The sequence below is a fragment of the Brachyistius frenatus genome, unplaced genomic scaffold (genome assembly GCF_029030835.1).
Source record: "Brachyistius frenatus isolate BFR_SWC_R1_liver_20210118 unplaced genomic scaffold, ASM2903083v1 Contig_118, whole genome shotgun sequence".
In the NCBI taxonomy this organism is placed as follows: Eukaryota; Metazoa; Chordata; class Actinopteri; family Embiotocidae; genus Brachyistius; species Brachyistius frenatus.
The window spans coordinates 620407-643280 of NW_027210717.1; the positions used below are offsets into that span (position 1 = coordinate 620407).

Sequence of the window (22874 nt, forward strand, 5' to 3'; positions counted from 1 at the left end):
TTAACAATCAAATTGCACTTAAAAGTTATAAGGAACATCTTAAATGTCCTCACATGTTTGTCCTCATAAATGTGTTTTTTAAGCTTTTTTTGGTCCACACAACTATAGAAACACATGAATACACACACACACACACACACACACACACACACACACACACACACACACACACACACACACACACACACACACACACACACACACACACACACTCTCTCTCTCTCTCTCTCTCTCTCTCTCGCTCTCTTTCTTGTCTCTCTCTTTAAGAAGAGTAAAAAGGACATTCCCACAAACGCCTTTTAAAACTGGGACTACACGACATCAGATCAAAGAATTAGAAAAAAAAATTATCATAAAAATAATGCAAATAAACTCAATCCCCCAGGGGACAAATTCATAAGAAAACTGCATTGAGGAGCAGAGCTGTACCGGTTTAAATATTCAGTTTCCAGACCAAAAAGATAAATGTGACAGAAAAACATCAAGGTCCTGTGGGGAAGGAAGGATGCAGCATCTATTTTCTTGGTTAGAAAATAAACAGAATATTTAATTCAGCCGAGCTGTGACCTTCTGTTGTCTTTCTTGTGTGCTGAGTCGGCAAATCCCCCTTTTTGCCTGCACTAGTAGTGCAGGAGTAAATGTTTCTTATCCACTGAAAGGAGCTGCGATGGCTGAGCTGCTCAGGCTTTCAAACCTAACATCAAAACAGATATTGAAAGTCTGAATACTGTAAAACAACGTGACTCAAATGTGAAGCAATCAGTGTTACATATTTCTCTTTTTTTGAATGAAATCAGGTCTAGATCTCTCTGCTATTTCTGAAAAAAAAAAGTGACTGGATGGTCACTGTGTGTCCATTTGTCCATCTGTCGTTCCTCTTAGCAAGATACACAGAGCCAGCTTGATACGTAATGACTGTTCACTTTGAGAGAACCTCAGAAACTGCAGCAGGCTTGTTCGTTATGTAAAAGCAATTATATAATTATCTTTAAAACATAATTGCAGGCATGACCTGGATTGTGCCAGCATTTAACCCTTATAATACACAATAAGAGAGATAATTTAAGGGCAGGGGACTTTGCACAGTGTTTGTCCATTTGAAAAGCTTGTTGTCAATCATGGCTATAATGAAGTTTTCATTCTAGAATCTCAAATTTGTCCAGAGTCCACTTATTAAGGGGCTTAAGTGTGTGAGGGAGGCAACCTCGAAAGATTAGCCTTAATGCTGAATTTCTGCTGACGGAGTGATTTGTTTGTGCACTACTCTTTTCAAGCACTGATTTGCATAAATATACTTAAAGCCTGGTGCTTTCACTAAGGCACAAATAATTACTAAATGTGCCCTCACAGCGTAATTTAAGTAAATCAGACTGTAGTCAAATAAACACGTTACAAACTGTGCACAGTCGTAGGTTTTAATTTGAGAAAAGGATATTTTTAACCGTCATAACCTCATAACCTGCTGTAAATCAGGTGCCCTTGTTAAGCAAAGGAACCGCAGTTATGTTTGTTTAACTGTGAATAACACATCATGTATCAACATGTTCCTGGTAATGAGTTAATATGTCATGCCAGCTGGAACAAGAACACAAGTCGTGTTTTTTGTTGTTGTTGTAAATCAGACAAAATCTTACAATAAAATGAATAATAAAAACATTAATTTTCATATTTAAAACACCAAATGAGCTTTGGGCTGTTGTGCCCTGTGCATTAACCTTGGACAACCTTTCATTACATGAGTTTGGGTCATCTGCATGGTTTATTTTGAGGACAGGAAAGAGCTCTTGTTCTCTTCAGACAAAGAGAATTAAGTGAAACGGCTGGATCCAGCTACTGTTCTGCTGTATACGTGGGAATAAACAAGGTGTTAAAGCTGTGCTAAGTGTGAATTTAAAACAACACTGTTTCCAAAAAAGCTGGGACGCTGTGTAAAACAGACTGATGATTTACAAATCACTTAAACCAATATGAAATTATAATGTAACAAAGACAACCCATCAAATGTTAAAACTGAGAGTTCTTATTGTTTTATGAGAAATATATGCTCGTTTTGAATTTGATGTCAGCAACACATTTAAAAAAAAAGTTGGGACAGGGGCATGTTTAACACTGTCTTGCATTACCTCTTATTCTTACAATACGCTGTAAACGTTTGAGACCGGAGGAGATAAGCTGCTGGAGTTTTGAAAGTGAAACGTTGTCCCACTCTTACCTGATACAGAATTTTAGCTGGTCAACAATTCAGGGTCTCCTTTGTTGATTTTTTTCTTTTCTTGATGCTCCACATTTTTTAAATGGGAGACAGATCTGGACTTTCAGTCAGGCCAGTTTAGCACCTGGACTTACTATTGTAAGTTGCTTTGGATAAAAGCGTCAGCTAAATGTAATGTAAATGGACTCTTGTACTACAGAGCCATGCTCTATAATACGTGCAGAACACGGTTTAGCATTGTTTTGCTGAAATTGGCAAGGCCTTCCCTAAAAAAGATGTTATCTGGATGGCAGCATATGTTGCTTCAGCATATTGCTCATCTTGCCTTCCAAGATGTGGAAGCTACCCATGCCATGTGCAGTAATGCATCCCTTTACCTTCACAGATGCTGGCTTTTGAACTGTGCGCTGATAAAATGCTGGAGGGTACCTCTCCTCTTTAGCCCAGAATTCCAAAATTAATTTTAAATTTTAATTCAGCAGAACACAGGACAGTTTTCCACTTCGCCTCAGTCCATCTTAAATGAGCTCGGGTCCAGAGAAGGCAGCAGCACTTCTGGATCATGTTTATATCTGGTTTCTTCTTTGTATTGTAGAGTTTTAAACAGCAATTATAGATGCAGCAATGAACTGTGTTAACAAACAAAGTTTTCAGAAGTGTTCCTGAGCCCATGCAGTGATTTCCTCTACAGAGTTGTCTGTATTTAATTTGATGCCACCTGAGGGCCCAAATATCACAGCCATCTAATACTGGTTTTCTGCTTTTCCCTTGTGTACAGACATTTCTCCAGATAATCTCAATCTGTTAATGATATTATGAACCACAGATGATGAAGTCCCCTAATTCTTTGCAATTTTACAAAAAGGAACCTTATCCCTGAATTGTTGCACTATTTTCCCACACAGTCTTTCACAGAGTGGTGAACACCATCCCCACCTTTAATGCTGAGAGACTGTGCTTCTCTGGGATGCTCTCTATATACCCAATCATGTTACTGACCTGTTAACAATTAACCTAATTAGTTTTGAGATGTTCCACCAGATGTTTTTTTTTTTTTCCGTTACACAACTTTCCAGTCTTCTTTTGACCCTGTCCCTTTTTGGAAACTTTTTGTTGTCATCAAATTTAAAATAGCATTATATTTTTCACAAAACATTAAAATTGATCTGTTGTCTTTGTTCTATTTCCAATTAAATATCTGTTTAGATGATTGTCAAATCATAGCATTTTGTTTAAATTTACATTTTACAAAGCATCCCAAATCTTTGTGAAACAGGGTTGTCTGAACTACCTGCTTTATCAGCCGAGATTAGAAAACAGAGCATAACATTTTATCCTCACTGTTTAAGGTGCTAAAGATTTCCAAAATGATGCTCTTCTCCAGGACTATTTGTTCCTTTCAGAGAAAAACTCACAATTGGACAAGATTCTGCTGTTATCTCTTTGATGTTTTTGGCATTAGAGAATGAATGTGTAAAAAGGCAGAGTATGGAAAACTAAGACCCTCATGACTAAGTAGTCCAAGTTACACATGCTTTTGTGACCACTAGTATGTGCACATTTGTGATGTCACCATGGAGTTTAGTAGAGACCGCACATTGATTTTTGGGTCAAACTCATTGAAATTGGCAATGGAGACCCTTGAAAGGCTTCAGTAAGCCTGCAGAAATGAGGCAGGTTGGTGTGTTGTTATTAGCTTTGAGCTTAAAACACAGCTTTGTAGCCTCACACAGCTACTAGCATGCTACTAAAAGTATTTGCTAAGATGTGGGAACAGGGCGATACAACATTGTCCAAAGAAAAAAAAGAACCACAAGTAGTCAGACACTCAGATAAACTGTTTAATCAGATTATCTAAACGACTGTTTGGAGGTAAAACTGAAGCTGAGTTCACCTGAAATGCAGGAAATAAATCTTTTTTTTGCACAGGAACACTAATAACTGTAAAACTAAGTTGAATCAGAGGTTGGTCTCCACTGGGATGGATGTTTTAACAGACGGGTAATATTTGACTGCATATCATTGTTTAAATAAGTTTCTCTAACATGGAGGTGTATTTAAACCCTTTCACTGCCTGTGTTTCTTGCCCTACTTGGAGTGTAAAACCAGAACTCCCCTGGAAGGTTTGCCTATTCTTTCTTAGTCACTATATGCATTGACTTCCATACTAAATTGCAACTTCAAGAGATCAAAAGTTTGATAGTATTTACTTTTGAGGTCTATATTTTTATTGCTGATTACTGATGGATAAGAAGACAGAATAATTCCTAGACTGAAAATATGCTCTAAAACTGTCCATATCATCAGAGAATATGTGTCCAACTCCACGCGAGGACGTCTCAGTCCGTCAAATATCCACAATGCAGCGGAAATGCATAGCTTCTGTCCTTTTCGAACAGTAAAAAGTCAGAGTACTTTTTTTGGTCTTACACAAGTCCACCATCAGAGTTGAGCTCCAACATTTTATCTAAGTCCTTCTTGACATTTGGGAAGCCCTCCAGCGTCTTGTGAAAGTCGTCCCAAGACAGAGAGAAGCACTGGCAGTCGGTCAGTGCCTTCACTGTCGCCAGATGTTTGCCTTTGGTCAGCACACATGTCTCTGTACAAACAGAAGGAACCACAAGACCGTGGTTAATGAGTGAGTCAACCCAAATGACGGGGATGAGTTCTGACAATTAATCCTAAACTAAATAACCTGAATCCACTGATTCGCTCGGGGAAGCTTGCTTACCACTAAACTCTGCCGAAATTTGCTGCCAAAGAGATTAAGACCTGCTTCCACTTAAAGCTGGAGAATTAAATAAATCTCGCGAATTGGAAGAAATAGATTTACTCACTTTAATTTAATGGTCTTCTAAATGGAACATGTGCAAATAAAGAAAAGCTTGTGGATGTGTATAATATGTGTGTTTGTGTGATGTTTGTAGTGGCACACAATGAAGTCCAATCCCTTCAATATGCAACTTCAGGTTCAACAAAAGAAATGATTTCAGGTTTTTACAGGGCTTCTGAACAAGTTGGACTGGAACAACTTTCTCTTTTATCTCCACATATTTTTTTACAATTTCTCTGTATTGGGGCTCATAGTTTTGCTCTACATGCTTCTGCAAGTTTATTGAATTGAATTGAAGTTCTACCAAAAAATAGTTTTTTATGGTAAGTGAAAACTGTGAGCACTATAAGAAATTTAATCTGGAAGAAATTGTATTTTTTATTTATTGCTTTTAGCACCACATGAAATTCTATTCATTTATTGTATTTTGGGGGAGGCAGAGTCAAAAGATTGATTAAAACTTTTTGCATGGTCAGAAATCTTTAGAAGCAAGAGAAGAAATATGGTCTTTGTAATTTAGGTGAACTGACACTTTAATAATACATGTACTGTTAAATTGATATTTCCCACAATGTTATTAACCAGAGTGAATCCAACCCACCTCCAAAAAAGTCTCCATCACACAGCTCCCTCTCGTAGGAGTCGGCCTCCATGAGGACCTGGCCGTGGTCGATGAAGAACATGCGGTCTCCGGGGACATTCTGCCGGACGATGGCGTCCCCCTCCAGGAAAACCTCGTACTCCAGTTTGTGGAGGATGGAGTTGATAAAGTTTTCATCTCTGTTCTGAAACATTGGCACTTTTCTCAGAAGCCGGCTGCACATCACCATCAGGATTTGCTGTAAAATCAATAGAAATGATTTTGAAGCACAATTATAATGAACGAGGACCCGGATTAAAAAAAACAACAGCAGGAACTAGATGAGAACCGAGCAGACTCTGGTCAGACATAAAAAATGAAATGAAAACGCTAATTTACATATATTTTAATATGAAGGTGAACAAGATACAAAATGAGTCAACGGTACCAGGTAACATTGAATCGGTGTGTCTGTTGTGTTAGTAAACTGCACGTCATTATTGTATCTAAAATCAGTTTTATTCAAACTTGACTTCACTGAAGCTCCACAGAATCACAAACCTTCTTAATTAAATTCATCCTGAACTGAAGAAACACTATTTTGTTCTGCACCTGAAAAAAATGTGTCTAAGACAAAATTATTCTTTGTACAATCATTAGTCATGACTGACTTAGTATATTTTGAACCATTCTGTCAGTAGAGCAGAATTTGTTAAAGTTAATAGAATATCTTTTGGACTGTTACGCTAAATCATCACAGCAGTCATTATCAATGTGAAATGCACTGACACAAATCAGATATAAGCAGTCCAGGATTAGCGTCTATTTCCTACTGTACCTCTTTGAGAGCGGAGGACACTGTTTTTATGACGTCCTTCTCATCAAACCACTTCCCTCCGTAGCGGGCCTGGTAGTAGTTGCTGATGCGAAGCTGCAGCTCCGGAGGGAGCTTCATGAAGGCCATGTAGTGCTCCAAACGGCTCATCTGTTAGGAGTCACAGTATTTTCAGACCTGATTCACATGCCTTCACTTAATTCATGACACACACTTCTAAGTACTGAGATCCACCCGGGCTGCATTTTTAATCATGTTTCATCATCGCATATTTTCACTTTAGAGCTGGCACTTAAAATCAGGATTAATGATTTGACCTCAAGCGTATGTCCAAAAACTCAGATTTAATGAGTAGATTAATAATAAATGAAGGATATATGACAAGAAGTGACATCTACGGTATGGACTCAAAGGAATAAATCAATATTTTTCTATTATTGGTTTAGTTATATTCGGCCTTTATTCAGATGGTGCGGTCGAGACATATAGGAAATGTGGGGAGAGACAGCGAGCAGAGGAAGGACATGCTGCAAAGGTCCCACCCATCAACTGTATATAAAAGTGGACGTAGCTTCTGGCTCTGAAAAATTAAGCCGATGTGAAAGTGCCTCAAGCTGCAATACTGCCGAGGGCCATTAGAGGTTGGCTGCAAAAAGCCTCCGGCTCCGAAGACTCCCATTCAACTTCTCTCATGAAATACACATATTTTCCACGTTATTTTGGTGTTATTAGCTAAACTCGCTCCTTCTTATTAGTTTTCTGGCAATCCATCAGAAAATTTAATTAGAAAATAAGCTTAAAAAAAACCCTGTGTTTTTGGGGGCATGTCTGTTTGATTGACAAGCCTGTGGTGCAGTCAGGTTACAGCTACCGGTGGGCGGGACGTAGTATCGGCAGGTTTCCAATCAGATGGAGTCAGATCCACCGCTCGCTCCCCCCCCAACTCGCCATTTCCGGCTCCAAACCACTCCAGCAAGATGGCGCCCGCCAAAATCCAAACTCAAGGCTTTATTACGACCATTCACAAATTAGTGGGTGATGTCACTGTTGGTTGCTGCTTGGTCCAGCTGGCCAGCACTTGAACAAGGGGGACTCGGCTCCTCGGGGCATTTTACCACATATTTGATGTGTAATACACCCTAACCGCCCTGCCATTGGTTCACCCTGATCTTTCTATTTTTAAGTGGCCTACTCCAAACTTATTGAACTGTTGTAGTAGTTTAAAGATAGTTTCTTAATTTATAATTTCAGTATTTCAAAATGGCTCTTTTTGTTTATTTTCTATAAATTTATATAATCTAATGTGAACAATGTTTTTAAAATGTGTTGATTGATGTGCGCTTTAATAAACTTAAAAATAACATCAAATGAATAACCTACAGACAGAAGAGGTTGATGTGCTCTACTTGTTTTTGTGTTACTGGGTGAAATCAATTGTTTACGACTGAGCTGAATTCGCTGTTATAGGATAGTAAGTGTCACCCATGAGGACCTTGCTCTTGTACTCCTTGGCGGCTGGGTCGACGTTGGCGATCATGGTTGTGGCGTTAGCCACGAGGACGGTGTACATCAGACAGCCGGACACCATGCTGACCATGACGATCCACATTTCAACATAATCTGGGGAACAAAACAACGACGGGTTTAGTGGGAAATGTTCATATCTCAGAAAGAATGTGATATACCTGGGCCTCTTCTTTTTAATTTTTTTAAACATTGGAAGATAAAAAAAACCAAAACCAATTATTTCTCACTTGTTGGAGCGTCCATGGAGCCATAAGAGAGAGCAATCATCTGAGAAAGAGCTCGGAAAACTCCCCAGGAGTATTTCACAATCACCGTGGCATTCTGGAAAAAAGGGTTTGAACTTGAACTTGTTCTGTGTTATCCATTGTGAAACAGTTTACAATGAATTTTCTGCATTCTAAGAGAAAGAGGGAACAAAGTAAAAAAAAAAAAAAAAAAAGGCCATCCTTCAGCATTCACACACTCTTCTAATATGAGTTTTACCATCAGGTTTTCTTTGCGGACCCAGCAGTCAGTGGGAAACTCCTCCAGCATGGGGACAAAGTACTGGATGCAACCGTTCCAGTGACAAAGCAGGAAAATCATCATGAAGAGAGACAGGATGCGGAAGAACAGGCGGACCACCTCCAGGTTTGCATTTGACACCTGTCAGGAAAAGATGACATGATACTTGGTAAGAAAATCCTTAAACCGAGACGTGTTCAAGATCACAGCAGCAACCTGTGGTTGAACCGGGTCAGCAGTACCAAACTTATACTGTATATTAACAACATGCTTACTCCCTGACTGGTTCATCAATAACATTAAAATGTCTAGTTAATATATTTTCTTACTGGTTAAGTTACAGCAATTTGTGTTTTTGTTTTGTTTTTGTTACCAGTCTTTATGAATAGAGTTTGTGTTGAACAGCCATGGTGATTAAAGATGTGCAGACCCTGAAAAAATATATTTATTAATTTCTTTCCGCAAACCTGACGTCCCTTTCTCGACTTTGATTTGCTGTAGAAAAAAAAAGTAGAAAGAGTTAAAACCATTTTTATCACTCCTGTTTAGTACAAGAGGTCTTATTTTCATAATTTTGACCATCATTGGTTAGTCTGGTGTTACAGGCCCCAAATAAACTGCATTATTAAAACTATATGGGTCTGGATATGCTCCACAGGAAATCGATTGCAGTCGCTGCATCCTTCTGTGCACAGACTTTTGGATTATTCTGAAACCATTGCAGCAACTTTACCCAATGGTTACGCACCTAAACGCTACCACAGCTGCAACTACATTTAGAAAAATGACCCTCAGCTTCAAAGTCATTGCGCTTCACCAGCGACACCGGTCGCTGAACGGTTTACCCTTCAGCGACTGAGCGAACGTTAATGCGAATAGCGTGTTCAGACTGTAATCACAGCAGAAAACTGGAGCTGTGAGCGATTGTCTGGCGGAGTCAGGCTAATCATTGTACGTCATTGAAATGTGATGCATCAAGGTCAGATGGGGCAAGAAACATGAGCAGTCAGACGATCAGACAGGCGGTAAGGGAGCCAGCAGTTTAGCCAGATTATCTAAACCACTTCATTTGTGGCTAAAATTGAAAGTGAGAGCATTTTAATTTATGGTAAACATGTCAACTAGCAGAGTAAAGCAGCAAGAACACATCTACAGTAAGTACAGCTTGTCAAAGTCAGAGTGGGACATTGATCGGTGGACTGATGGATATTTACAATGGACAGATGGGGTAATCATTTTACCATTTGTCTTTTTTCTCCTCCAAAGTTTGTTTGATTATTCTTCTGCTTCTGTTGCTGCTTCATTTGACTTATGTTTAGCGATTTCTCCGTGTTTCTAGATCTCAACAATATCTTTATGAGTACATAGTAATACAATGTTGTTATCATAAACAGGAACAATGGACCACAAATATGCGTTAAGAACAATGTCACTGATTTTACCTGATTTAAGAGCAAATTAAATGAAACGAAACAAACATTTTTATCCCGAATGACTAACACAGGGTAAAAAAGGAGACAGAGAAGCTTGACAAATTTGCAAAGTCTCAACATCAACACCTCCAAAACTACAGTGATGTACAATAATACAAAACTTCCAGTGCAACTAATGCAGCCTTATCAACGAGGACACAGAGGACACCAGAGCAAGATTAGCCCAGTCAGCATTTCCCAACTCTGCATCTGGAAATGCAAGAAATATAGACAAAAACAAGAAGGCTAAATAGGACTGCAGAGTCAAGTCCATCAATTTAAATGGATTAGAAACTAAATTCTAATAGTGATTTATCAAACTTTTTTTTTTAAATTCAGAAAGCAGAAAATTCTCCACAAACCTGATATGAATTGGAGTGCGCTCAAAAGCATGACCAAGAGAAGTGTTGCACTCTCACCCTCGTCATTCTAACTAGATCTGCTCCCCGAGCACAACCCTTATTTCAGTTCACTCTCAGCAAAAGCAAACAACTACTAAAAGAAAGTGTAACAGTGTCCTGGTCACTCGGGGCTCGCAGGAATCCTGAGCAAGTAGCACTTCACCGTAACATTCAGTAGAAAGCATTTATTTCAGTCACCAGTAGTCTATTAATGGCCTGGAGTTACACACAGAGTCCAGAGAACATACATCATGCAAAATCAAGGTCACAGCCAAGATACTGTAGATTGTATTTATAATGAGCTTACTGTGGACTTCAGGTTTTTTCTTATCTCTATGCTGTTCTTCAGGGGCCGTATTCACAAAGATTCTTTGAATTGTGATGTTTTCTAAGAATTTGCCCTTAAAGTTGAGAGTAGATCCTTGTAAAGATAAGAGCTATTCACAAAGCATCGTAGCGCTGAAGAGAGCTCCTGAAGTGAAAAACTGTTCGGAGCAGAGAGGAGGACTTTTAAGAGGCTGAAGAATTTCTTCATCGGTGAAACAAAATGCAAGAAGTACAGCGAGGTTCAGAGAAATATTCTTCTAACGCTCAATGAAGGCACAGTTATGAAATGCTACAAATTATATCGTGCAGAGATGATGTTTGTGGTCGATCTCATTAGAAATTCTTACATCTCGACACAATACAACCAGGAGTGAAAGTGATGGCAGCACGGATATATCAGCCAAGTTGAAAACGCAACAGTGCAGCAGCAATGACTAACGCAACCGACATATTAGGACGTGGCTCATTTCACTTCCCATTTTCATTGCTCCATAACACTTAGTGGATTGTTTTGGATCAATCAATTGTCCTCTAAGGGAAGGCTTCAAACCTCGTAACGAGTTTACACCGCACCTCCTCACGGAGATCAGGCTTTCTGTCCTTTTGTTGCGCAGAGTTGCACTAAGAAGAATCTTGAATCACTCTGAAGGTAATTGATTGCTCTCTAAGAGGATTGTAAAATGTTTATGAATATGGCCCTAGGTATTTGTTGTTTGATGCCCAATGTGTTGCATACTGTCGGATTAGAAAAAGGCGGACTGAGTTCATCAGAGCTACGTGTCAGCTCGTGTTTTACAAATGACATTGGAAAGCGTTTGAAGTCAGATTTGTCATTGGAGCCAGGTGGTGAAGCACCAGCAGGGAGGAAAATTTGGCTGATTTGAATTTCTGAGGTGAGCTTTAAGGATTGTCTGGAGTTTGAACTTACTTTCTCCACTTCGTTGAAGAACCTGACCAGTCGGGACACTCGAGCCAGCCGGATGAGGCTGAGGATCCGCACAAACATCAGTATCCTCATCATCTTGTTGGTCTTGGAAGGGTTGTCCTCATTTTGGTACTGCAAGTCCTGTTTGATTGTGAATTAAAAATATCTCGTTAATTTTTCCATCTTTTGTGTTCATTTTATAACCTCTTCCTCCTGAGTTAATGTGTGTGAAGTTGTCTTGCTGCTCTAAGTGCTACAGAAGCTTTTAATTATAAATCACAGGCACACTAAGTAAAATTCGGGTCATCATTGTTTCCTGAACTGACATATCCAGCAGAACTCTGTTGCCTTTTGCTGCTTCTACAGTCTGTTCATTATTACCGCAAACAGCAGGATGTATCCTATTGGGAAAGCTGCTATAACATCCGGTATGAACCATGTCCTCAGGTAACTGACTCGGATCCGCTTGATATCCAGAATAGCTTCCTGCAGAAGAGAAGAGAACAGCAGATTGAGCAGATGGACGGAGACGCTGTGCAGCACGTGCCACGATCAGATGTATTATTTAACGTTTGAACCGAACCAATATTTTTGGAGTTGGGCCAAAATTAAGGGAGACAGTGATGTCAGATGAGATTAGCGGGCCGCTCAAAGAAGCTCCGCATTCGTTTGTCAGCGTCGCTGAAATGTTGCTGAAACACGTGCATGCATATTTAAAGCGGGCAGGAATCGGCTGAGAATGAGACTGAGAATAAATCTGGCGAAACCAGATGCCTGTGTGGTGGAGAGTAAACACCAGGGACAGGAAAACACCACAGATGGGGCATTTGTGATTGGCAAGATAGAAGTCACAAAACATGAGCCGATGAAAACAAACAGGGTCGAAGTCTGCATTATACTTAATTGGAAATGGCATGCTTCTTCTATATCCAAAACATCATAATCCCTGTTATAAAATCAAACAGCAGGTGCCAATTTTGCCTGTGTCCAGAAGCGGAGTGTGCAGACTGTTAATCTAGCCCTTCGTGTGTTGAGTAGATTACAGATGGGGCAGAGATGGGTTGTATGCGTTTGTCTGTGCAGGGATTATAGTCCACCAGATTGTGTCTGAAAATAGAGTACAGCCACTCTCACCTCTGCGTCTTCTGCTATGATGCCCATTCGGAAATTCAGAGCCACGTCTATTAAAAAGAGCGTGTCTGAAAACACGTTAAAACCTTCCCATGCCAGCCCGCTGTGTCCGTCTAGAAACGCTATCTCCATGGGAATGCCGATCAGGTTCAGAAATGTGATTGCCATCATGCACATGATGTAGTAACTCCTACAGGAAAATGATTACAAAAAAAACACACACACGTGTGACTTCGAGTAAGCGTCAGATGTCGTTTTCCATGAGGGTTCGTAGTGGAAAGTGTCAGTTCGTTTGCCAGAAGAGCTCATTAAGACAGCCATGCAGCAGCCCGTAAGGCAAGCTGATTTGTGCACACTAAATACTCTGATACTGTAACTGCACATCTTCTCAGCCGGGGTCCGATTGCCAGGCTCAAATTCCTCTGCTCTCTGATCCCGATTGTTTCATTCCCTCTCTGTCTTCACTCCATCTGATCACCTTACAGTCTAATAATAACAATACTGCGTAGATCATTCAAAACCAGAGCGCTGTGAAAAGATGCCCCTCAAAGAAGTTATTTGATCCGGCTGTTTTTATCTCCCCCTAATCCTCTAGTATTTTAATAATCCCTTCACAAAACAAGAGTTTCAAGACTAAAAATACTTTATAATTCTCCTGCACTGTTTATCAACCGTAAATTGTTCTTTTAGGTGACTTGTTTTTTTTTTTCTATTTTATACTAATTACACAATTTCTCTTTTTCTGTTTTCTAACATGCTTCCAGAAATGAAACACAAATCAGAATTATAATCAGCTGTTGTTAAGCAAATGTAAAACCTAATGTTTAGCACTAATAATCAGTGTAGATAACGCACATCTTTATATTCCCTCGATTCAAATGATAAAGAACTCCTCAGGAAACGTCTGCGTCACATGAAATTGATGTTTGAACAGAAAAGACACTCAGCAGATTTACAGTCTAGACAAACAAGATTACAATATGATAGCATGTAAACATGTGAAATAGCAATGCAACATATAAGTAATATAGAGTAGGGCTTCAACTGATATTTTTTTCATTACCGACTAAATTTTCTGATTATATAACACACAAGGTGACAATAATTCTTTGTTTTCAACTGAGCTACACTCGGCAACCTAAAAATCTTATATTTTCTGTAGAGAAATCTGCAGCTAGAAAATGTTTGTTACATAAACAACTTGAACAACGAATCAAAAAACAGACTCATTATTTTTTCTCATAATAGATAAATCTCTTATTGGCATGTTTCAGCTTTAGTAAGCACAAGTTAACACTTTATTGACTGTGAGAGAGCAATGAAGACTACAACAATTTACAGAAATAAAGAGTCAGACCGAAAAAGAGGAAGAGCTGTGACAGGACTGGCCTGAATCTATCAGATATATGAAGTACCTCATGAGGCTGAAGGGGTGAATGACAAAGACTCCGCTCTCCAGCTGCCGGATGCACTCCTTCTCTACGGCTATCTCGCTGCCGTACACGTACAGGGACTGTCTGTTGAGCTGTGGGAGAAGCATGGCTCTCCATCCACAGGTGGCTTTAGTGCATCCCGTGGTGGGACCTTTTAGTTTCTCCATGACCAAGCTCAGTCCCCTCTGATCAGCCGAACGCACAGATCATCCTCTCCCTGCTGCTGCTGCTGCTGCTGCTGTTGCTGCTGCTGTTGCTGCTGTTGCTGCTGCTCCTCCTGCTGCTGCTGCTGCTGCTGCTGCTGCTTCTTCTTCTTCTTCTTCTTCTTTTTCTTCCTGGGACGAGTGGAGTCGGGCTCTACCAGTCCTGACCTCCCCTCTCGGTCACAAGGTAATTTTCCATCAAGGCTCCCAACCTCAGGGCTTATTGAAGCTGTGTGGAGCGAGACGAGTGGATAGTCGCCTTTCTGCTCGATCCTTCCCTCCCTCCCTCCCTGCCTCCCCGCCTGCCTCTCGCTATTTCTGCCCCCACCCCACCCTGCACTTCTTTTCTTTTTCTCCCAGCTCATCAACTATTCAGTATCTGTGTCTCATCCCCGCATGAATCAAGCCATGTCAAGAGGGCAAGGTCCAGCTCACATTAATACTGAAGACAATGGTGTGTGTGTGTGTGTGTGTGTGTGTGTGTGTGTGTGTGTGTGTGTGTGTGTGTGTGTGTGTGTGTGTGTGTGTGTGTGTGTGTGTGTGCGTGTGTGTGAACGGGATCACAGTTATTGTCATGTGAAGTAGACATCTGGCAGCGTGTGCAGGGATAAGTTCAGTCCGGGCCATCTCTACCAGGGATGTAATTAAACCCTGTACTGTGTTACCTGATGCTGTACATATGCTTGCAGCTCTGAGCCAGCTCCTGTGTTGTTTGTTTGCACATTTCACATCAGCACCAGCAAACAAAACAGAGGGTGAAATATTTAATTTGGACAAATGCAAAGTAAACAAATTAGTCTAAAATTCAATGGGATTTTTTTTTCTGGGAAGGCGTTGGATGATACGTTGCAGGCTTGCAAGTTTGATGAATGAAAAACAAAAATGACATTACAGCATGTGGCAGCAGAGTGGGATTAACTTTAAGGGTAATGCCAGTTGGGAAGATGAATTACCGGCAGGGCAGTTTAGTGCATGAGATGTGTCTAATAAAGGCAGGGACATTTTGTGAGATTACTGTTGTTCTTATATCCTTGTAACTTTCCCGGTGGTATACTGTTTGCAGCAGAGAGATACAGGAAACACAAGAAGAAAGCTTTTTCCCACTTATATATATATATATATGTATATACAGTATATAGATATAAATATATCTATATAGATATATCTATATATATATATCTATATATACATATATATATGGATCAATTCGTCTAGAAGAGTGACATCTTTTAGTTCAGAGTTTGCAGGTTTGCAAATGAAAGGCTTTTGGAAAACACATTGTGATATGCTGTTTGTTAGCCCTGTGATTGACTGCCAACCTGTCCAGGTGCACATTATCTCTCCCTCTGAGTGTGTCCTAAAATAGGCTTCAGCCCCATTTTGACCCAAAACAGAATAAAGTGGTTTTGGGAAATCGTTGGATGTCATACTGATTGTAGATTATCTTTCAGAAGCTTGTAAGTGTTACACAATAAATCCAGACTAGATTTTCAAATAATATAATAATGTTGATCTGGCAAGCAGATCTGACTGAGTGAAAGTGGGCATGTGGGTCAACTTGGGCCTTACAACCGACCAAGTCTCCAAAATAAGACGAAAAACATTGAATATGAAAATAGGTCATTATTTATTTCCTTCCAAAACCACTCGAATGGCTGTTTCAAGGACTCAGGGGGTGTTCTCTTGTCTGCCACTGTGATAGTTGAGGTCTGGTTAGGTACTGTATATGAAAAAAAAAAAAAAGAAGGAGATTATTGATGATGGCTGTTGTTGTTTGGTCTTGTTTTAAGGGAACTAATATTTACTGTTGATAGGAGACAGGATGCAAACAATGGTCTTTGTACGTCAAACCATCGACCCCAACCTTCTCCCCAAAGGGTTTGTGGCAGTATAACATCACACTACATCCTTCTTGCAGCCCAGTATCGGGCCACCGCATGTAATACACCCACCAGTCAACTAGAGGATACTGTCACACAGACATTTTTGGCTTCACGTAAAAAGTAGAAGCTAAATCTGTTTGTTTTTCCAAATGGAACCACATTGTATTTCACACCTCGGTGATGCAAAAATGTGACAATGACACAGTCTGCTGCAGCGGACAGTCAGATGTATTACACGCTTCAGTGTGCTACCGTATTGCATCTTGGCTTCTTTCAGTATTCTTACATTAGCCTGCTATACTGTTATTGTAAAGGCTATGAGTGAGAAGCCAAAACTGCTCTTGAAAAGGGAAGTGTTTATAGTTTGCTTTTACCAATTCAACACTGGACCTCTGTAAAGGGTTCTGGTATCATTACCATCCTCCATTAAAGTAATACATGTTTGGAAATTGTTGTGGTTGGGTCTTATGCTTTGTATGAAAAAAAAAAAAAAAAAAAAAAAAGTTTAGTTAATTTATTTCTGGAAAACACTTTCTTTTGTTTTGTGTACTGTTGTGTGATGAGCAAGTGGCAACCAACGGTGACGTCACCTGTTTATGTACGGTAGTTATGAAGCCTCGAGTTCGGATATTGGCCTTTCCCATCTTGCTAGTTCGGAGAAGCTTGGAGCCGGTAGTGACCATATTTGGACAAGCTGGGAGGAAGCAAGCGTTGGATCTGACTCGATCTGATTGGAAATGATTAATGACGTGATTATTTTCAGATGGGCTGCCAGTAAACTAATAAGGAGGAGCGACTTTAGCTAACAACACCGAAATAACTTGTGTGTATTAACTTTGTATTCCATGAGACAAGTTGAATGGGAGTCTATGGAGCCGGAAGCTTTTTTAAACCAACCTCTAGTGGCCCTCTGTGGTATTGCAGCTTGAGGCTCACTTGTCAGCTACGTTCACTTGTATGTACGGTCCATGGTGACGAGTTCTGTTTCCATCCAAAATCATGGTTTGTTTGGAATATGCTACAGTATGGGTAGAAAATATTTGTTTACGACATGGCAACTACTGAGCAAAGAAACACAGACTAAAAGTGCTTACACTTGTGCTTTTCCAGAAGCAGCTGGAAGCTCTCTGCAGACAGGCCACGACTTGTACCGGAGTCTAGCACCTCTCTTCCTTCAGGGGGCAGATTTCTATAGGGAACACCAAAACAAATATAGACTTTAATAGTAAGCAGAATTTAAAGGCTATTTCAACACCATTTGTATATTTTACTTTCATTTTTTTTTAAAGTGTCACACTATATGGATTATAATCCTGTGGGAAGAATGTCAAAGAACTGCAGCGGAGCGTATTTCAAACAGAAGTGCAAATCTGTCACACAGGATAGTACAAATTAACAATGTGCTTACTTGCTCATTTATCTAGCACACAGCTGGCCCCTTAAACTAGAGTAAGTGACTCAGTGCTTCTGCTTACGCATTGCTTTGCTGTTCTGACGCACTGTAGACCCAGTAGACATGTGAACACACACACACACACCTTCAGTACTGTAGGATGGAAAATGAATATATTTCATATTGCAAAACTCCCGAGCCCCTGTAGTGTATATTGTGCCCACCAGCAGCAGCTATGTCTTATATAACAGAATATGATACCCAACAAAAGTATCTGTACAAACAACAGCGGTTCTGTGTGGTGGCTGAGGTTGATTTACAGCTCAGATATTTTGAATTATCAATACAAAGTAAAAACACTGTGATACATCACAGGAAGACCAAACAGTGTAATGCTAAAACTATTTTTAAAAGAAATAAAAAATTGAAGTCATTTCTCAAACAAAACCGGAAAATATTTCCTGGTTCCAGCTCATCAAATGTGAGAACCTTTCTGTTTTATATCATTGTAAACCGAATTTCTTTTGGCTCTGGTCAAAAACGATCTGCAGTCATTCAAAGTTTACTTGCAGATTATAATATCACAGTGCAGGAAAACTTAACGAGGAGGCTGTGGCAACCGTCTACAAAACAGAATTACATTTAAAAAAAAAAAAAAAAAAAAAGGAGAATTAACATGTTTCATAATTCATCACTGTGTACTTTCACTGTTAACACAGTGGCAGTTTAAGAAAAGCTTATTTGATTTTTTTTTTATTATGCAGTAACGGCATATTTATTAGTTCTGATCCGCAGGACAATGCATTTTCATTAAATACATTTTCTATAGGTCAGAGAATATTTGCAGAGGATTTTGTGAGTTGTGTGTGTGTGTGTGTGTGTGTGTGTGTGTGTGTGTGTGTGTGTGTGTGTGTGTGTGTGTGTGTGTGTGTGTGTGTGTGTGTGTGTGTGCGCAAACTAGCAGCCGAATAGATACGCGAGAAATATCAGGGATGATAATGTCATGTCTTATGCATAATCCAAACATAATTCTTTCTTGTAAGTTTCTTTTGGGTTTTGGCTCAAAAGAACATGCTCTCACTGTCAACAGCATTACATTTCAAACCTTTTTTTTTAGTCACTTTGCTTTTTAAATTGTAGCTAAGGGAAAATATATATGTTTTGCTTTAAGTCTCTTATGATAAGATTATTGTGATGCAAAATGTATTCGCACTCTCTAAGCTGTTTTGATACAAGATATTTGTTATGAATATATACTTTTCATTTTAGTTGTATTTTTTCATTAATTTTATTTGTATTGAATTGTATAGAAAGTTTTACAATAATCATATATGGAATAATCCTTTAAATAATTGCCTTGTGGTACATCTTAGTATGGTGCATTTAGTTATAATAACGCTGTATAACTTACCTCTTAAACAAAATATATCACCTCTTTAGTTCGGCTTTTGCTAAACACCACATTAAGCAACATACTTAATTACATTAATAATGATAATAATGTCAAATTAATTAGGAAATGTGGGTAATGTGAGGATTGTACCTGATTTTCTGTTTTATATGGTCTGTGGTTTGATGTTACTACATGTTGGATAGGAGGAGACAGCATTTGTAATTTGAATAGTTACTTGCACCCATTATTTACTTCAAAAGAGAAAACAGGGTTTGACAGAATTTTATAATAAACCAATCTGACCAAATAAATTAATTGATAAATAATAACTAGTTAAAAAACTAAAAAAAAAAAAAAAAAACCTAAGCAGAGCTAGCAAAGGTCAAAATAAGGTTAAAAACTCTTTCAGATTATTTTTCCCAAAACAAGACTTGGACATTCATTTAGCCAGCTCACCTTACCTCCACAGGTTCCCGACAGGCTCTGCTTCACAGGCTCGTGAGTTACCTGCTTTTACATAAGCTGACGTCTCCCAGCCTCGGCCACGATGACGACATTTCCCAGAAGCCTTCATTGATAATCACGTGAGCGGGTCCAGGAAGTGAACGAGCGAGCTCACTCTCCGCGTGTTGTTTTCATTTGAAGGTGAAGCGTCCGCGTGTCGGCCTCCTCACATGTAAGTCGGCGTTACACGACACAGCGGGTCGTTTGAGCTGCTTCTCTTCCGTCCTGGGTTCACGGAACCGAGCCGTTTATCCGCGGGGATGTTTTATTCCCCGTTAGCCACCGTTAGCTGACCGGAGCGTTACGCAACGTCTCCGCCGTGTTAACTAACGCTGGTAAACTGACGAAGCGCTCCGTGAACGGGGCTCAGCTCGTACTGGAGGATTTGACAGCAACTTTATACAAAACATAAATAAAACACTAAATCCCTTCTTTTTTTTTTTTTTAAAGCTGAATGTCCTCAAAAGAAAGAAGCAACAATCAAGGATTTTATTTTGCATAAATGTCACTTGTAATCAAACTCTTGGATTTTGTTTGGACAAAACAAACTATTTGGTGACATTCATATTGATTTGTTCTCAGAGTAATAAACAATCCTATCAGCACAGTTTAAACTGGACAATCAGCTGTTTTACATCAGAGAAGCTGCAGCCGGTGGAGGTTTGGTGTTTTGACCATGATGGACTCGTTATCTGACTGCTTCATTCAACAAGAACACGTTTAAACACAAACAGGACATCAACAAACCAAAACATCCACGTGTGATTGTGGCTGCAGCTGTTTGACCTTCTGCTGCAAGAGAAGTTAACATACGTGATTGGTGTCTTTTTTTTTTTTATAGATTTCCTACATTAGTTGCAGGACATCTGATTTTTTAAATTCTTTTGGCTGTCTCGGAAAAGATGTTTTGAGTTTTCACGAAAGTAAAATGACCATTTATTTACATTAATGATGGCCACAGTGAGACTGTAATACCTGGGCCCTCATGGGATAGTTTCACCTGTCCTCTTCCTTCTACATGTCATGTCTCTTCTGCTAAAAAAAAAAGAAAAGAAGGTCTTTTGCACATCCCACCATGTGAAGTCATGTGGTGTGAATGAGGGCTCCTGTTCTGTACAATTAGAAACACAGCTGGTATGAAAATGCACCCACTGAATGAGTTTTCTCTCTCAACGTTATTTCTCAATTCTGTAGTTGAGCCAGAAGATGTCGAGCCTGTCTGCTGCCAGCGTGGAGTCTGCTGCTGTGACTGAGAGCACGGAGCAGAAGAAGCCACTGAGGCCATGCTGCGCTTGTCCCGAGACCAAGAAGGTCAGAGATGTTTGGTGAGTGCCTGGTCAGAGAGACTGAAACCGCCCCCCTTTGCTGTGTGTGGAAATATTTAATCGTACCTCGTGTTTGTTTCAACCAGCATCATCGAAAAGGGAGAGGAAAAGTGCACAGACCTAATTGAGGCGCACAAAGACTGCATGAGGGCACTCGGGTTCAAGATTTAACTACACATTTTGTGCTTGTGTGTGGTAAGTATCAAACAAAACCACTCCAAGGTCGAACACATTCTGAGGCAACTTTTGCTTTTAGTGCCCCACCAGCTTGTTTGCAAGTCTAATTCACCTGTGCACGGCCATTTGTATCCCTCAGCTGTTGGCTTGCGTGCTATCTTAATAAGGGATTTCCTGAAGGTTGTACTTGTCCGCGTCGACATTAATCTGACCCTCAGCTAGCAGAAAACCAGCTCGGGGAAGTCTGATCCGCCCAGATGCCCACCAAAAAATATCCAATTGGCGCCACATGAGCACACAGATTAAAGGGGCACGTGTAGGATTTAGTGACATCTAGTGGTGAGGTTGCAGATTTGCATCCAACTAAACATCGCTCCTTGTACCCTTCCCTTTAAAGCATGCAAGACGGTGGCTTTGAAACTTGCAGTGCTCCAGAGCCAGTGATTGTTTGGTGCGTTCTGGGCTACTGTAGAAACATGGCGCGTTATGTAGATTTGGTTTGATTATACACTAATGAAAACATAATTATGAATATTCGGTAGCTTGGCCGGTACTTTATCAATCTGGAAACTCCTTAGTTACAAGAAATTACCAGAATATAAATCCAGAGTAAAAATATCCGATGGGAATAAATAATATTAAAATAACATTGTATTACATTTTTTTATCAATAGGTCCTCCTAAATCCTACATACTGGACCTGTTTAAAAGGACATGTTTTAGAAACAGAAGTTTGTTCATACTAGAAGCAGAGAACTCGTTTGCTTGTACTGGTGACACATGGTCACCGCTGAATGAGCTCTGACTATTTAAATCCAGCCTGAATGGAGTCAGTCTGGTGTGTAAATGAGCACCTCCCCTGTTTGTAGGCCATTAAAATGCCAAAATGTATTTGGTGTAGTTTTAAATATTTCCAGTAATGGAGGTATTTTATGTTGCCAGGTTAAAATGCTCCTGCTGGGTCAGTGGTGTCTCTTGGCTGTTGTTGATTCAATTTGTTGTTGTGTTCTAAATACAACGTCAGATTAGAAAATCATGTAACAAGGGGCCAGGATGGGATGGGATGTGTGAGTGGGGTGGTGGTGGAGGAAGAAGAAGAGGAGGAGGAGGAGGAGGAAGAAGAAGAAGAAGTATCTTGTGTGCTTCATAGCTACACATGAACCATGCCCGAGGCCATGCAGCTCAGTTTACGTTTCAGCAGCCCGACTGGCCCGGCCGGCATCGCCTCAGCGTTCACTTGCTCTTTGTGAAGGAGCGATATTTGGACAGCGGGCTGAGGCAACATGAATGCACAATTGTATAGAAGGTTGTATTTTTGATTATGGAAAACCAGGCCTGAACATTTTTGATCTGTTTTTGGCTCGTTAAATTTTCATTTGCGATACAATTTTTGCAAAAAGGGGAAAGCTCATTTAAGTCTGATCTGTTTCAGAATTTGTTCCACTTTAGACACAATTTGATAGAAAATATAAGCTACAGCATTGCTCTATGAGCTAATACTGTTTGAGTAACGGTGTGGTAGAAATGTGAAATGCTCATTGTGTGTTTTTTAATCTCCTTGCAGTGTGTTGCTGTGAGTGGAAGATGACCCTGGATATTCCTTTCTTCTTTCCACCTCTTATTTATACCGCCACTGGAAGGGAAATGTGATAATGACCCTCTTTAGCTCCATTTTGTTTGCTGTCTCTGTGTGAAAATTGTTTTATAAAGTGTGCAGACTTTGAGAAATGTGTGAATGTCTGCAACGCTGTCTGAAATTGAATAAAAGTCCTATGCAATAAGACTCATTGTTCAGGTTTTTTCTTGGTGACATTAA

General features: G+C 39.8%; 2 protein-coding genes and 1 long non-coding RNA gene across 3 annotated transcripts; 1 reads left to right on the forward strand and 2 right to left on the reverse strand.

Moving 5' to 3' along the window:
• Positions 1–4039: 4039 nt before the first annotated feature.
• On the reverse strand, positions 4040–14651 carry hcn5 (hyperpolarization activated cyclic nucleotide-gated potassium channel 5). The gene is made up of 10 exons (XM_069713373.1): positions 14163–14651; positions 12751–12937; positions 11998–12102; positions 11620–11757; positions 8471–8632; positions 8215–8308; positions 7953–8080; positions 6464–6610; positions 5647–5884; positions 4040–4811 (listed from the first exon to the last, which is right to left on the reverse strand). Exons 1-10 carry the CDS (start codon positions 14345–14347, stop codon positions 4639–4641), a joined length of 1557 nt encoding a protein of 518 aa, XP_069569474.1. The 5' UTR covers positions 14348–14651; the 3' UTR covers positions 4040–4638.
• A 1378-nt stretch (positions 14652–16029) lies between these two features.
• On the reverse strand, positions 16030–19605 carry LOC138629580 (uncharacterized). The gene is made up of 4 exons (XR_011311565.1): positions 19514–19605; positions 17361–17455; positions 17164–17284; positions 16030–16103 (listed from the first exon to the last, which is right to left on the reverse strand). It is a non-coding gene; the product is annotated as an uncharacterized lncRNA (long non-coding RNA).
• A 25-nt stretch (positions 19606–19630) lies between these two features.
• On the forward strand, positions 19631–22841 carry cox17 (cytochrome c oxidase copper chaperone COX17). The gene is made up of 4 exons (XM_069713374.1): positions 19631–19728; positions 20751–20881; positions 20968–21076; positions 22623–22841. Exons 2-3 carry the CDS (start codon positions 20763–20765, stop codon positions 21050–21052), a joined length of 204 nt encoding a protein of 67 aa, XP_069569475.1. The 5' UTR covers positions 19631–19728; positions 20751–20762; the 3' UTR covers positions 21053–21076; positions 22623–22841.
• The last annotated feature ends 33 nt before the right edge of the window (positions 22842–22874 follow it).